Genomic DNA, 17150 nt, shown 5'->3' on the forward strand with positions numbered 1-17150 from the left:
GTTTGCCATTATCAGTGTCTGCCAAATGCATAACTGTAAGTAATATAATGTTTAAGGGCAAATAGTACAAGAGGCCTTCCTTTGATCTATAGTTGGGTTCCCTGCAGCAAGTTATGATGATAAAGCAAGACTTTGATATATTATTAATTAACCAGAAGACCTCCATTATATTATATATTTAGATGTTTCAAGTTATGACTGTTGCATCTCTCTAAACATTTCCTAAGAACACACTTAACATGTTTGAGACCGACGAAGCTGCCGTCAAACCATTTGTTTATTCTATTGACCGAAATGTGCAATCATTTACTTTTGTGTGATTCTCAAAAACAGCTGTCCATGGGCAGAAATTTTTAATAATGGCAACTTACTTGCCTTCATCATGTATAAACCATGCCTACATAACCTCAAAAACAATGTTTATTTATTTTTCTCCTTTTTACAGCAAGTTAATAATCGCATTTAAAATGTCTTTTTAGACTTCACGCGAAACATGACATGAAGAACCAGAAATCAACTTCAAACTGGGAGGAATGAGGTTTAGAAAAAGGCTTTGCCACTTTCCAACCTTTTTTAGTTACATACTGTATTTACACAATGAAACATAAGGAAAAAACAACAGCTTGGTCCAAGTGTTTTTGCACTGGACCATGAAAACATCTAGTAAAGTGTACAATAACCTCACTTTATACAGTATGTCTGCAGATATTTAGCAAGTGTGTCTCAATTGTGTCGGACATTCACAATTTTGGTTCAGATCATGGATACAAAAATAAGCATGAGAGAGCCAAGACAACGAATAGCCTTTTAACTCTTTAAATAAAAAAATAACATAATAAAAAAGCTGATGACTATCTCCTCTATGAGCAGCACAAAGTCAATGAAGCACTTATTTTTGAGACTGTTCTACAAGATGCAAATGAAAGGTACTGAATGAAAGGGTAGTGACCGGGGGTTAACTAAAAGTAATGATAAAAACAATTTTGATTTGGTGAGAAAATCATGCATTACCCAGGCGAGATGTAACTGTGCCACCCAACCAATCTAAACCAAAAAAGTACAAAAAAGTTTTAACTTACGCTCCATAAATGAAAGAAAAAAAACACCCTTTAATAAATCTGTATAACCAAAATACATTTGGGACCTAGTACTACAGTTACAATATTAGAGTTATATACATGGTCACCACCTCTCCATATATTATTTTGTTGTTGTTGTTTTTTTCGAGCAGACTTCATTCAAACCCAAACCATAACATAAGATTGAACTGGAAAAAGAAAAATCACATACAACCCATTAAAACATTCTGCCACCAAACCATTGTTTTAAATTATCCATCTCACCATGATCTGTTGTGGACAGTGAACTGTACAGTATCTAATGTGCCAAGTTTTCCCACTCTGGTCTATGGATCTGAACTACAAAAAAAGCAGATGCCCCTAAAAGGTAGAATTAAAACCTGGCTGCTTCACATTGCATTGGTTTATCTATTTTATAAACAAAACAAAAACATATTTGTGTATTTTGAAACTGCAAGCCACATTATGTTTTTGGCGTGATTTATAAGTGTTTAAAACAATACAATGATGGCATTGTACAACTCTGTAATACAAAACAGACATGCAAGAGGATGGACGTCGACCCCGCTCTCCAATATTCATATAGAATAGAACAAAGGCTCTCAATACACTTTGGCCTCTTCACTGAAGAGAGCTAGACTATTGCATTAATAAAGATCTGCTCAATGGTTCTCGGGTGGGATAGCTTTATAAGAAACAGGAGCAATGCTGTGTTGTACTTTCTTTCCCCGTTTATCTGCATTTACGGCCTGCATTTCCACCAGAGGGAAAAACAAAAAGGCAGATAAAATAAAATAAAAACAAAAAAAGACCAGTTTATTTTACCTTTCATTTCACCCTTGTGTACGCATCATGTTTTGAACTTTGAATTCATTGAGAAAATGAAAAACTAGATTTTGTACAAGATACCACAATCTGTTCTTGCAAAATAAATGGAGACTTTGTGCCCGCTTCGATCGGGAGGAAGTGTCGGCTGATCCGCAACATCAATGTAGTGCGTCCTGTCAGTCGATTTTCACATTTGTGTAGATCTTCCTTACAAAGGCACTTGTTCCCATGTAACCAACCGCTCCTAAGGACAAAAAAAGATGATTTTTAATTAGTGTTGTGTATTTTTAAGGCTAACACAATCCTGAGCTAAAGTAACACATAAAAGCATATAAAAATGCGATATTCATGGGGTGAATGATGAAATAAGTTAATTATCATAAAAATGCAGTAAAATTCTTAGTCTAACACCGTGTCCTAGCTAGACGCAGAGTAATATGATTCCCGCGATGGGCAATTTGTCTGCAGAGTGCAATAAAGGGGCATAGTGCGACAGTCAATCACAAATCAAAGCCAATTTTGCTCTGTTTGAGTTTGTTCTGTTATTTGCTATCTCACACTGAAGCGGAGGAGTGAACAAACAAACACTGATGCATCCCTCTGTTTTTTTATGGCTTTCCTTGTGCAACTTGAGGGATATGTTATATATTTCTGGTTTAAACATCTATAATCAGTCTCTCCTTATCCATGTTTGATGATTAATATTCATAATGCGCAGAACTTTCATTGAATGAGATCTCTGTATAGGCATCAGCCATGACATCACAGAAACAGAACCCATTTCTAAAACAGAACTTATAGGTAAAAAGCTCTCAGATTGAGGCTTTCATATTTCATCAACAGTTTGGAAAATGAATGATGTAGGACAAGTAATTTTCAAAAAAGTCACAAGCCAACTGGTGGGCCAAAGTGTTTTTATATTTTTGTTATTAGATTTCCTATAAACTTGATATTATTCAACAAACTATATATTGTTGGAAAGCTCTAAGAATGTAGTTTTCATATTTCAAAGCCATTTGATGATGAAAATTGCATAGTGACAGTCATTTTGTTAAATGTCAGTTACCCCGTAAGGAATACATATGATTTGTTATATATTCATAATTGTAATATCCTATTATAAATCTTGACAACCTATATATCATTGGAAAGATCTAATGTAGTTTTCATATTTCAAAACCTTTTTGCATTAATAATAATGCAGTGACAGTAATTTATTAATTTGTGACAAAAGAATGCAGCAAACCGTTGACACCTAGAGGCCTTTGTTGGTAAAACCACTAAAAGTGTGATTAAAACTCATTGTTTGTGACTAGTTGAGATTTCTGACTCTATTTTTTTTAGCATTCTGGGCATAAAACATTTTCATTTTTATGGTTTTTAAATATAAAATATATACTTTATTGCACTATTTTTAATAAATTGCTAAAAAATGTTATTAATATAAGCGTCTTCTTACTCACCACACATAATACCCAGAGCAGTACTGAACACAGCCATGTATCCAAAATAGAATGACGTCTGAAATAAGCCATACATCCTGAGGAAACAAGAGTCAATGCTTATTACTGGAATCAGATCAATATCTACAAAAAAGACAATAATTCAGGAGACTGAATATAAATTTAGAGCAAAAACGTGTTATTAAATAAAAAAGTAAATAAAGTAAGCAAACAGCTTTAAAACATTGTGTACCTCAGACAAAGTTATTATATAGTTTCAGAAAAACTTATACTACTTATATTTCACTTTTTGAAGCATGACCACTGTAGGAAAAGTTACAAACTTACTTTGTTTTGAAGAAATAGTAGTAGAAGGAGTACATGTAAACATAAACTGCTGTTGATGCTGCAGAGAGAAAGCTTGTCCACTGCCTGAAAAAAAACCAAATTAATTTTATGACAGATTTACATTCCTTGAATACATCTAAACTCATCTGTGGTCTGATCTCAAATGAGTGAATTTACCTTTGGGAAGAGGATGTAGATTCTCACTTAAAGCGGAATTGAACCCTAGACATTCTAGCCTGTTATCACGGTTAATTTATTTATATTTTGCATTTTACTTGAGAAAAAAAAGAATGCACAATTTCGATAAATTAGATTGATAGTGTGTTGAAGCGGAATTTTCGTAACGGTCTTTGATGGACTCATTTAACCAGAATGCACTGCGCAAAACATTAACTGATTGATGCGGCCTTCAGGCTTGTTCAACTTCATGCGGCGCCACAAGAACTGACAGCCGGAAGATGGCAAAGTTCTGCGAGAGTGATTTAAAAGCAAACTCCTCCGTATGATTTCGCAAATCATTCTCGCGGTACTTTGACGTCATTCAGCTGTCGATTCTTGCAGCGCTGCATGAAGGCGAACAAGTGTAATAGCTTCTTTTACCGCTCAACCTGCTCTCAAATCAACTCAAGTCAACTTGAAGTTATCAAGCAGACGAACCCAACCAAAGAGTAACTCCGATTTTATAGTTTCTGAAGGGGAAATCACCAAAACCCTTGATAAAAGATGACTAGAACCTGTGCAGTATGTGGATGTAAGGACAACAAATTCAGGCCACTAGGAGTTTTTTTATTGTTTACCTCAACACAACCCTCAGTTGACACACCATTAACAGATTACTCGAAAATTAGAATATGGAGCCAGCACTTTTGTCAAAAGGACTTTGAGTACTGTTTTTCAGCACAGTTTTGTAAAATAATGTAAAATGGTCAAAATATCTAAAACATCATTTGGCTTAGTTTTTGCTTATTTTCTGTAACTACAGTAAACATTCTATGTAGAAAGTTATTATCATGTTATTATTATGAACACGGGCAAAGCAAGCTAATATTAGCTCATCCTTTCAATCAAACAACGATATCATCTACTGTCAATCATCTCGCCTCAAGACCCGCCCGCATCAAGAACGTTCAGAATATGTATGGTAGTCGTCCATTTTTCTTTGGTGATTTGATGTGTCGACTGTAGCAGTTAAAAGCTTTAATTTTTTTATATGGAGTTAGTACATTTGATGGCAGCACAATCAACTACATAAACGTGATGAAATATAGTGTTGGAGCATTATGTTGATTTAGGGTGAAGTTCTGCTTTAAAAAGTAATGCAAACAACATTGACGGATTGCTCCTTACCATCTGTAGTCTTCAGCGTTGAGTAGGAAGTATGTACAGACGATGGTAACACAGACCGTCACTATGCACAAGATCACCAGTACCAGCATCATGAATCCATAAACATAGTAAATCTTATAGGCCCAGAAAGATGTAAAAATGAAGTACCTAAAGTAGAAAGTGAAAGGGTTATTTTATCTGATAGATATTAGATAATGATTGTGGATCTAAATACATAAATAGTGTGCAAACTTACATCTCAATAAATATTGATCCGAATGGAAGGATGCCACCCAGACACACAATAACAGCTGGTTCCATAAACCTGCAAAAGACACACACAAAAAAATGGTTAATGATGTGTCATTTTATCTGTTTTAGATTAATGTCAAGAAGAAAAAAGTGATGCTGCATGGAAAGTGAAATTGTGACATTTTTCTCAATTATGGTAATAATAACCTATACTCGAAATGTGACAATCATTCACGTTTTTCCATTGTTAAATTGAATGACGGGAAAGATGGGCCTTATGTTGTGGTGGTGACAGTAGTTTAGTTGCTTTGAATAACCAGATTCTGCACTCACACAATGTATACTGCGTGTTTGTGCACCTCTCACCCACGATCAAGATCAGAGCAAGTGCCATCTTTTTAAAGTTTCTGCTAATATGACAGTTAACAGCAAACCAAAGTTTCAAAGCCAAAAGCTTCAATATTTGACTGACAGGAAAGCTGACTCGGTGATTGCCTAGTAACATAAAACCGGTCCACCTCATGTTTAGATTAACATAAGTCGAAACAGTGCGTGTTATGTGAGCTTTAAAACATTACATAATCACAGAAAACACAATGAAACATTTAAAGGCAACTACAAGAAAACCAAAGCACGATGAAGCATGGTTGATGAAATTACCATTTCTTTTCAGGTATGGGCCTGGGTACAGCGTTGACCCTGCAGGGAAAGTTGGGCTGGCCAGACAGGTTCCTGCCCAGGATTGTCCCCACCAGGTTTAGTGGCAGAATTACAAAGAAACAGATGCAGCAGACTGCAACCTAACCAAGAAAAATCATCCATGATATTTAAATATGCGCAAATTTTCTTCCAAAAGGTGCAGTTAGTGTTTTAGGACTGCCTACTGTGAAGTTCATTTGTAATTTTAAAAATGATTTATGACTAAATGACATTAATGTGCCTAAAACAAAGTTCAATAGTCATATAATAACATATAGTGAGTGCTTTTTCCTACACTAAGCAGCTGATACGAGTAATAGTTTAAAACAGCCATCTCTACAAACTTCATTAAAAAGAGGACAGATGAAAATCTTACCATGGTGCCGAATGGGATGGCTCTGGATGCATGGTAATAAATGGCAATGAAATTGATGAAGAACGCTGTGCCACACACCATGGCAGGAATCAGAAAAGCTCCAATAAACATCTGTTTTATCCATCTCCTGCCTTCAGAATTATATAATGAAAATTATCATCACTTTGCTGTGGTCATATATACATCATGCTGCTCCTACAATACTTTAAGCTAAAATAAGTTATCCACTTCCTTTATCCATTCTAATTTTGAAGAATTCAATTTTAGTTTTCTAATGCAAGAAATTACAATGATGGCACAATTATATTTTGGTCTACAAAAGTAACTTTAAAGATTTAAACCCACTTGTTTAAATTAAAAGATAACAAGTAACATTTCAGTTTTAAAGGTTTTGAATGGCAGTGTATATTACTGACACTATATATAGTGTATATTGCACACCTCCTTGTTTTGCATACAGACTTCCGCCAAAGTAGCCGTTGACTGGGGATGTAGCAGCATAAACAAATATGGCTGTACTAAGCATGGAGCCTCTTCTGCAAAGGCAAACATAAAATTTTATGAACAAGGTTATTAACATAAATAGGAAGCATTTGTCTGAATCATTGTTCCTGTAGCTCAATTGATAGAGCATATCACTATTATGATCATGGGTACATTTACTGGTGTATCCTAGATATGATTGCAATAAATGTCTTTCAATAAATAAATGTTTACATAAATGTATCGCAACTACAAGCTGCCGCTCAAGAGTATATTCAAACTACCTTCTAGAGTAAATCACAATGTAGATCGACTTTTTTCTTTCAGATCAGGGGCCGGCTGCACCAACCAGACGTAAAAAGATGGGTGTAAGCCTACGTCGGGCTTAGCTACGTCCGACGTTGTGAAAAATATTTATGCCTGTTGCACAATCTGTACCAACTTCTTAATGAAATTTACTGAAAGCTTTTAATAAGTTCTTCACTGTGCCTTTGTAAATATATATGGTTTTTTATTATATCATATATTGGTGCGGTCTCTTACTTTACATTGCATGAAAGCACACTGCTCACGTATCCTGTGCATTAGATGCGCCAATGTCTCGTCACATTTCATTATTTCTATTTTTGTCATAGAAAAAAATCAAAACTTTATACTTACGCCTACCCTTGACTAGACGTAAGATTTAATTTCATACGTGCGCTACGCCTAGATGGTGCAACAGGTGTAAATTCTACGTCGGACATAAAGCACATTTTACGTCCAGACTAGTCTTACGACAATGGCAACCGGCCCCAGGGTTGCATAAATATCCAAACAAATAGCTAATCGTCATTAAATAATTTTTTGTGCCCCATAGCAGCTAATTATATCTCAAGTTAGTGCAAATAGTTGAGCATTGTGCTGTTAGTAAGAGGACTAACTCACTCTGTATACAAGTCTTCAATCATTGCCAAAACAATAACTATAAAAGAAACAGAGAAGATCTGACATCCAGAGCCGATGAGGGAGGAGAAGATCAGTGGGTGGCTGGATGGCCTGAACACATCACCATGAACCTGCTTCCACCCATATTCATCACCAAGATCACGATCCTGAATGGAAGAAATTAAAAAAGGTAAGAAATATAAAAGATAGGAGAAGTATGATTTGTTTAAACATGGAGCTCTTAAAGGGACACTCCACTTTTTTTAAAAAATAGGCTCATTTTCCAGCTCCCCTAGAGTGAAACATTTGATTTTTACCATTCTGGAATCCATTCAGCCGATCTGGTTACTTTAAATAGCAGGGGACTATTTTTGAGGTACTGCGTAATATCATTGCGCCTGCTGCAGCCATGTTACGGCAGCAAAGTCCTTGATTATTAGGCCAGAATGAGAGTATAGTTCCTAGCCATATCGGCCTAGAAAATCACAACTTTAAATTTCTGTCTGTCTTAGTACACAATGTAACTACAGAAGAGCCAAGTTTTAAATAGGAAAAATATCAAAACTCTTTGGTTATTTTTTAGTGTGATGCTAATGGTCTAATCAGAATCAATGGATTATGCTAAGCTATGCTAAAAGTGGTACCGCCAGACCCGGAGATCGGCTGAATGGATTCCAAAACGGTAAAAATCAAATATTGAACTGGAAAATTTGCCTATTTTAAAAAAAAGTGGAGTGTCCCTTATAAAGCTTTTAATAAAATATTTCTCTCATATAAGTGTTCACCATGTCATCCATTTCCTCTTCTTTGCTGTATCTGGCGTAGTCTTTCCTTAATGTCCTCATCAGAATCATTGAAACAAGACCCACCAGGAAAATCACCATCATAAAGGAGTTGAATATTGAGAACCAGTGAATCTGTAAGGTACAAAACACATTATAAATATGTGTGCTGGTTGTAACTGTCTTCCATCTCATCCCGAGTCATTATGAGGCTGTTTACACCTGGTATTAAGATGTGTTTTTGTCAATCAGGTGGATGAGAGAAACAAAGTCTGTTTACACCTGCTATTTATATCTACATGCTACATCAAGATGCTGCACAATGTTTTGTACATGTATATATAAGAGCCTTTTCTGATATTTCAGCACAATTAATGAAATAAGCTTGTGCAACTTTCACATGCTCGCAAAATGAAACTAATGAAAGACACGGAGATCAGCCGCTTTGGTTTTATCAATGAAAGCCTAAAGTTAGTGCTGTACACTGTGTGTTTGTGCTAGAAGTCAGAAAACATGTAAAACATTGTGCTTGGTACATCACATTAGATAAATGGGTGGAGAGTAAACGCTTTTTTATGTCTGCTCGAACACATTCGACCACCTGTGCATTTACACCAAAAAAGCAATCTGGTCGAAAGTGTTTTCCACTATCTCTGAATGTGGTTGAAAGTTGATGTGAAAGTGGGTGAAGTTAGCACCTGTCTTTAGCATCGACAAAAACGCATCTTAATACCATTATAAACAGCCCCCATGTTACACCAGGATATAGACTAAGAGTAGAGGTCGACCGATATGGCTTTTTCTCTGGCCGGTGGCGATATTTAGAAATCAGGGCAGCCGATGGCCGATATGTTTGGCCGATTTTCTATATGTACATAATAATCAAAATGTTCTCATCATTAGCAGATATTTTAAATGTAAAAATGTCACTTTTTAAGTCAAAGTATTTTTTAAAAATTATGATTTGTCTTTCTGAAGAGTTTTACAACCTCCTCTGCACCATGCATTTATCAGACACAGATATTAACTGACACTCTTCTGTCATCATCTTTGATCAGTTTTTTACCATGGCTTTTATTGCTTTGTAGGATAAAATCCTTATTTGTTAGACCTGATAAATTATTTATTCATCATAAAGTTAACATAGTAAATGTCTATGATTTTTAGTTGAGACTGTTATTTAGGGCTAATCTTTCTAAACACATTTACATTCTCATTTCTGAGGCGCTATAAGTGACTGATTGTGCGGACAGTGACATCTTGTGAGTTTAGTGTTGGGACAGATCTGTTGTTTCAACCGTTCATTCAAACGAATCCGTTCAAAGGAGTCAGTCCGCGAATCGGACGCATTGTGATCTAATCCAGGCTGAGCAGCGCAAAACTGTAAACAAAGTGTTACTGTTACAACACGAAAAACATTTCCTCTGTGGATATGATTTGGTCTTCCGACCTTTCGCCATCGAGTCAGTTTTGTTTTGAGTAATAAAAGCAGGGAGACAGTGTAAAGACAGAAAGCGTGTGCGCGCGGCTCTGCTCTCTCTGTCACGCAAACAAAAATCATCATCACTCATTAATCACATGAAATGAGCCTAATCTTTGCACGGACAGTGCACCGCGAGACATAAGCCCGTCGCGCTGTTGAACTGGCTGCTTAATTTGCGCGATCCCGCCATCGTTTACTAAAGCTGTTTGTGAACAAGGCACGGCTGCACACACACGGGAGCGATCTGCTTGCAGCAAGAGGCAGCGTCACGAGTTCTACAACAACGCTTAGGTGCCCGCAGATGCGCCTGCCTATTAATCGGCCTAATTTTGCAGCAAAATCGGCCAAAGACGATTTTTAAAATATGCCAAAAATCGGCCAATTAATCGTCCGGCCGATAAATCGGTCGACCTCTAAGTAGGAGTTAATGTGCATTACTTACTCTGTGTTGAAAGAAAGATGGATCAAGGTATTTGTCAAATCTATCCTCAAATTTCACATCAGATTTTTTCCATTTAACCTGTGAGAAAAACCAAAAAGATTAGAGTCAAAGAAAGCCAACAAATGAAATCCAGACGAACAGAAATATAATACATGTAAAGTAGTCCAGAGGCCATTATTACATGACAACAATAAACTTTATATACAATACGTTTTTTTTTTTTTAAGGGCAATGTATCAATGCTAAGCAAATTGGAAAACTAAACAAATAAAAATCACATTTAATAGTCAAATGACTATTTAGTAAATTTCGTAAGTTTTTAAGAATCACTCACAGAGTAAGACATGCTAATTCTTGTGTTTGGAACAAGCTTGACTTTCCCCTCGCTGGTCAGGTTAACATCCACGATCCTATTCTCATTGTATCCGATTTCTAGCTTTTTGTAAGTCCAGAGATAATAGTCATCCCCATTCTCATCAGCTTCACCAACAATTCCTTAAATAATGTTATAGAAAGATGTTTTAGTTTACAGTAATCCACAAAAAAGCAAGAATGAAAGAAAACACTCAACAACATTTTTTTATGGATAATCAAAATGGAAATCAAGTAGTGCCCTACTTTACTGTACCTATTATAAACCTTGCTGGCATCACATTTCAATTATCTCAACGGCTGTCAACCATTAAACTATCATGCATATCAGGGTGAAAGGTAGTTATTTTTTCAGAAAATATGCGCAATAATACATACATTTAGGACACTTTGAGGAGAGCTTCCTGACCAATCACTTTAGCTTCCTGGTTTATTTCTACTCACCCCAGATGGGAAGGTCATCTATATACATTTGGTACCAGTAGTGGTTCTTGATGGCATAGACAAACGCATCTTTTTTAGCTTTGTCCAGGTCAATATCACAATATGTTCCCTGCAACACCTCATCTGCAAAAGAGAAATCCGTTTTGCAATTACTAAAAAATTTATAGAATAAAAATAATTAATTAGATTATGGTTATTAGCCATTCAACATTTGAGTGTCCTCCGACCATAAGTTAGTCATTTTCATAGTTGCCTGTTTCATGAAATCACTTCCATTCAGTAAACCTTGATCAGGTCAAATTGAAAAGGTGAACATGTTTGTTACATACAGTCATACCTTTAAATCTAATGTCCAGACCGCTGAACTCCAATTCTACCCCCTGCAGTGCTTCTCCTAATGTCTCATGATAATGGCTGATAGTTTTCTTCGTACCCACACAGAATGGTAGAGAGAAGTATTTATAAGTCTCTTGTCTGTTGTGATAAGGGCCCACAGTATTCATCCATAGAACCACCTCCTCTTTATCTTCGTACTGCAAAAGAAAGAGACCAGTCAACAATTGTTTTAAATATCACAATCTTTCCGATTGTGTAGTGGACAGTGCTGCGACATGTAGCACATAGGTGCTTCTTTGGCGACCAGAGTTCGATTCCATACCCCTCTCTCGACCCTGTAGTTTACTGTCCTCTCCTACTGTGTCTATCAAATAAAGGGAAAAATGGCCAAAAAAATATATCACAATCTCTCTCTTTCTGTAATGCTCTTAATCTTTAAAGATGACACTTAAAACATAAAGTTTTGAAACAACTATTGCTGCTGAACCTTTTCAAAAATGTACTCGTTTGCACCAAAATGGTTCATATTTATAATATCTCATAGGTGCATATTGAAAGTTTTCATGTCACTTTACGTATGTAGGGGAACACCCCGCTGGAGGGCAAGAGAGCACTATCTGCCATTGACCACTGGTTAAGAAGCAAGTATTTTTTATTTAGCCTACATACTGAATAGTGAGTTGTTGTGCAATAAAATACATTAACCAAGAAGGAGACATACCAGGGCTATGCTCCTACAGAATGCCGTCTTTTCATCTTTGCTTCATTTTCTTACCTGGATTGTTATTATACTAAGGCAACCAACTACAGTGATTAGTTACACCAATAGATAAAGAAAATGCTAAAGTTATGTGAAAATGCTATGTTTGCAAATACTTACACATTTTGTTGTACTAAAAGTATTAAACTTGTGCTCAGACTTAAAATATTATAATACAATACAATACAATTCAATATGATATGATATTAATACAATCTCAACATAACACAGAATGTCACAGTCAGGATGTACGCCCCAACATTGAATTAGACAAATTAATTACAAAGCTGTTAAAATGCTATAAAAAATTGTGACTGCTGAGTTAGCACTACATGCTAATTAATGCTATAAGCTAGTGGTTTTGAACTATTGACTTTACAGTTACATTTTGCAGGTCCATCCTGAAAAAAAAATCTCCAAACAATAAGTTATTCCTTAAAATCTGTATTTTTGTTTGATACAGGCTCAAACAGTCTGTTTACTGATGTGAGCTACTGGCATGAGCCTCAGAGCAATCAGAGCAAAGCTCAACATTATTATTCATGACCCTTCCAAATAGGGCAAATTAAAAACAGACCATTTCCTTCAAAGGACAAATCTTAAGGTTGTAAATGGATATGTAAAAACATAACTTTATAATTTTTGCACTTATTAAAGGTACATACCTTCTAAGCAAATATAAGCAACAACTGAATATATTATTTTAAAGCATTCTGTGGCACCTTTAATTTTTCTTCTGTTAAGAGGTGATTTTAATATTTGTGTGACTTGAAACAAATTCCTGGTGGATTGGGGTATCAAAGAGTTAATATTAGTACCTAATAAATAATTACTGGTACCAAATGTATACTTATCTGTTCCTGATACATATTAGGACCTTTTATATTAGTATAGTAGTACATATTAGTACGTAAGGGAACTGGGGACAGTTGGGGTTCATATTTTGACCCTTTTTTAACAGTGTACATTATTTTTATAATCTGAACCGATTTGAATACACTGGGCTATACATACTTGCCAACTTTGGTTACAGAGGAAAAACTAGCCATCATAAACTAAACTAAGGAATCGGATCACACACAAGCAGACTTCCACATCATTCCGAACACAACAAACTCACATAGAAATGTGTGTCTCATGACAGATGAAATAAACATGGATGGGGAGAGCGCAAAATCCATTTATCGAGTCACAAAAGATTAAATGAGCCAAGCACATTCTGAGGTGTTCAGTACAAATTACTAAGAAAGTCAAAAATTACAATACTGGTTCTAAAATAGGCTCAAAATGTATAAGGGATACTGTATAGGCAGCAGGTTGTTATCAGAGAAATAAGCCCTTTAAGTGTGATAAGATGTTATTTACCCATTACAACATGGCTATTTAAACATTTAGTAAGGTAGGGAGCATTAAAAATGTATTTTACAATTTTTGCTCATTTTTGACTAATAGAGACCTTCAGTGAGAAATAACATGTTTACTTTCAGTTTTAAGATAAGATGTTCAAAATCACGAATACATTATTTGGTTTACTCATTTGTAAATATAATGCCAGATATGTTAATAAAAGACATATTTATATTTAATTTTGTCTAATTAATAAACACTACCTGTCAAAATGACTAGCACCATCCGTGTTACCATGTGTTATTAGTTTTAAACGGTAGTTATCTGAAAAGAAACAAACCTTAGAATGTCGCGACAGGCCAATCAGAATCTACCATTTTAAAGAGGCGTTTAAATTGTTATAACATCTGACTGGATGTAATCATACACTGAAGCTAAAAAATCTGTGTAATCATAAGCAAGCAATACTGTGTTAAACATTGAATGCTGGTGCAGACTTTTGGCAACAATGTCCAGATGTCCAGACTGCAAAAGCAAAATTCATGTAGATGTATTCCAGCCTTAAAATGTGGATAAGTCTGTAACCTGTGACTATTAAAGTAACCAGGAACATAATAAGTATAAGCTTAACCATGGTAACATGGTAGGATGCTAAGTTACTACCAAACCAACTTTGAAATTCATTTAAAAAAAAAAATCTGTTTGCAGATATATCAAAACCAGTGCACAGCATGTGAAACCATCAATCTTACATTTCTGCCGCACAACAAACAAGACAAGCATTCTTTGTTGGGGTAGAAGTTGTTTAAGGCCATACAATTCAAGTTGATTCATGGCCACGAATGGATTCAAAATAATTGATTCTCGATTTTTAATGAATCTTGGTTCAATATATTCATAGATTTTATTCTAGTTTGCTGTTACCTTTCCTATTTGACTGCGGTAAAGTTTATTAGGTCTTAAAAAATCTAGCTGAAAATGTAAATATAACAAAAATCTTTTATCAGATGTTATAAATAGGCACTATATACATAGGGCTGCAAGATTTTTTAAAAATCATTATTGTTAAATATTGCCCTTCACTGTAATCATAATATTATTGATCAATAAACTACATTAAAAAATGTTTCCCTGCCATATACTTACAGTTTACAGAAACGCTTTTCAGCTTAGTTTGTCTATGAAGGGTTTTATTACGGTTTAATGCACTGATAAATCAAAACCTGAAAACTGAAAAAATTTAGAGAGAGATAAGAGAGGTCAGAGGCCCAAACAAAACTGACTAGACTCCTTCACCACCTTTTCACCAACCAGTTTCCCAAAAACAAACAGCAAATAATTTGCAATGGGGGATCAGACCCCTTGAGACAGATCAGACCCATAGTCACCCTAGTCATTGATCAGGTTATTAAATATAATTACATTTATCTTTAATACCACATAACATTATGTTAAGATTCAATGGATACATCCAATGTAGGCTATCAGAGACACAAAGACATGCTGCCTTGTGCTGGAAACAATACTTTTCTAAATTCAAAGAAATAGAGAGGGCGTGATCCTGTAAATCAGGTAAAGTTACACTACTACATGTATCTAAAAGCAAATAAAGGGAGCGTGCAGTAATGATGTCAAAAGAAGGCATTGACGAAGTTGACGTGTAAGTTATTACGCAACACTTGACATTCATCATTCCAAACACTGGAATTCAACACAGACAGTATCAAGAGATTTTTGGTTAAAAGGAAATGAGTGATTAATGCCCTGATCCACACATACTGGATGTACTGGACTATATTATTTAAAAAAAATAAACATGACAAAAGGATCAGTAGACATCAATCTATTTTTAACCATGCTACAAACTCCCTCTTTGTCCAATGTATTTTACCATGGTACCTTACAATAAAGAGAACATTCACAATCCCTAGATCTCTGAGATTTGACACCTGCAAGTAAGGCAGACTTGTTAACCTCAGTGTGACTGATTATTTCATTACATAACAAGGTGAACAAATGTACAATTAAAGATTTAAACCTTGTTCCATTAAGAGTAGTCTAGCAGTTTATATTAAGAGTATTCAAACTTTTTGATGGCAGGGAGGGACCCCAACATATGATGAACCGTTAGTGAGTGACCCCTTTCCAAATATATATATATCCATATTTTTATAAAGAAAAAAATAAACTCTATTCTATAAATTGTGATATTAAAAACAGCAAATTGTTTACAAACTTAAATAATTAGCTACACATACTTTTCACAATTTTTACTCTTAAACATTTCTGGGCACCCCTGGGGATCCCCGGACCCCAGTGTAAAAAACCCTTGTTTAGATGACACTGCAAAAGCTATCATACCAAACTGTAACAATGAAACGTACCAATATCTGGCAAGTTAATTCATTTTGCTGCCATCTTCATGTCATAAAAACACGGTGTGCAGCCCATGAGGAGTTAACAAATGTGTTTATTAAATGTTTGTTGGAATTCTCCCGTCAGATTTGGACACACTGCACACCTTACATAAAAACCAAACGTTGTTATGAGCAGAATTATCGCATAGCGACATAAAACCCTGGACGAACCGGATATGTGTGTACTGTGCAGAGACGGACATATTAGCTAACGACGGTTAGCCGAACCTCCTGAGAAATTTCGCACATAAACAAAAGTAAACCCCAAAACACATCGACAGTTTACAACACGAATAGTATTACACATGTAATGCATCATTACTGGTCGATATGTAAGATTGTAAGCACGGTCGTGCTGTTTGCACAACATGTAACAGGATAGCCAATGGTAAGCTAGTCAGTTAATGCTAAAGCTAGTTCGTTTTTGAGCTCGTAAATAGTGATTTCTACTACACACTAAGGACAATTAATTCCTACATTCGTGAGTGTTTTCCCCCTCGCATCTGACGTTTACTGTTATGCACATACAACCAGTCCGATATTAATCGTCTTTGAAGGCGATACACAAACTGAACACTGAGGCCCGCAATTTCTCGTACCTTGTGCTCGTGTTCATCCGCTCGAACTGTTAATAAACTCAAAACAGTCGTCAAGACAACCGATGCGATCTTCCACCTGAAGAGCCCCATTATTTCCTAAAAGTTCTCCGACTGATTTGAGACGGTATCTTTTGGGGGGCTATCCCACCTTCCTTCTTCCTGGTTCCGTGACAGTGGTTGTCTCGAGATGCTCACATAGGAGTTTGTCGTAAAACTGGTTAGCGAGTGATCAGCGCGTTTGGTTCTGATAGGTGGTCAGTGATCACGTGGGTGACTCGGGCCTATCGTTGAAGAGAGCGTTGAGTTAGCGTTGAGTTACCGCTTCGCTCACAGCGCTTCACCATCCGTGGCCACGTCATCTGAGCGCAAACACAAGACGAGCTGCTTTAACAGGATCTGAATTACGTA

General features: G+C 35.8%; 1 protein-coding gene across 1 annotated transcript; it reads right to left on the reverse strand.

Annotated features, from left to right (window-relative positions):
* Window positions 1-402: 402 nt before the first annotated feature.
* On the reverse strand, window positions 403-16968 carry LOC135787168 (transmembrane 9 superfamily member 3). Its single transcript, XM_065296965.2, has 15 exons — window positions 16743-16968; window positions 11621-11816; window positions 11284-11406; window positions 10802-10962; window positions 10468-10545; window positions 8546-8677; window positions 7761-7927; window positions 6792-6886; window positions 6351-6481; window positions 5936-6075; window positions 5280-5348; window positions 5045-5191; window positions 3698-3781; window positions 3371-3447; window positions 403-2151 (listed from the first exon to the last, which is right to left on the reverse strand). Exons 1-15 carry the CDS (start codon window positions 16830-16832, stop codon window positions 2084-2086), a joined length of 1758 nt encoding a protein of 585 aa, XP_065153037.1. The 5' UTR covers window positions 16833-16968; the 3' UTR covers window positions 403-2083.
* Window positions 16969-17150: the final 182 nt, after the last annotated feature.

Source organism: Paramisgurnus dabryanus, chromosome 20 (assembly GCF_030506205.2).
Source record: "Paramisgurnus dabryanus chromosome 20, PD_genome_1.1, whole genome shotgun sequence".
NCBI classification, from domain to species: domain Eukaryota; kingdom Metazoa; phylum Chordata; class Actinopteri; order Cypriniformes; family Cobitidae; genus Paramisgurnus; species Paramisgurnus dabryanus.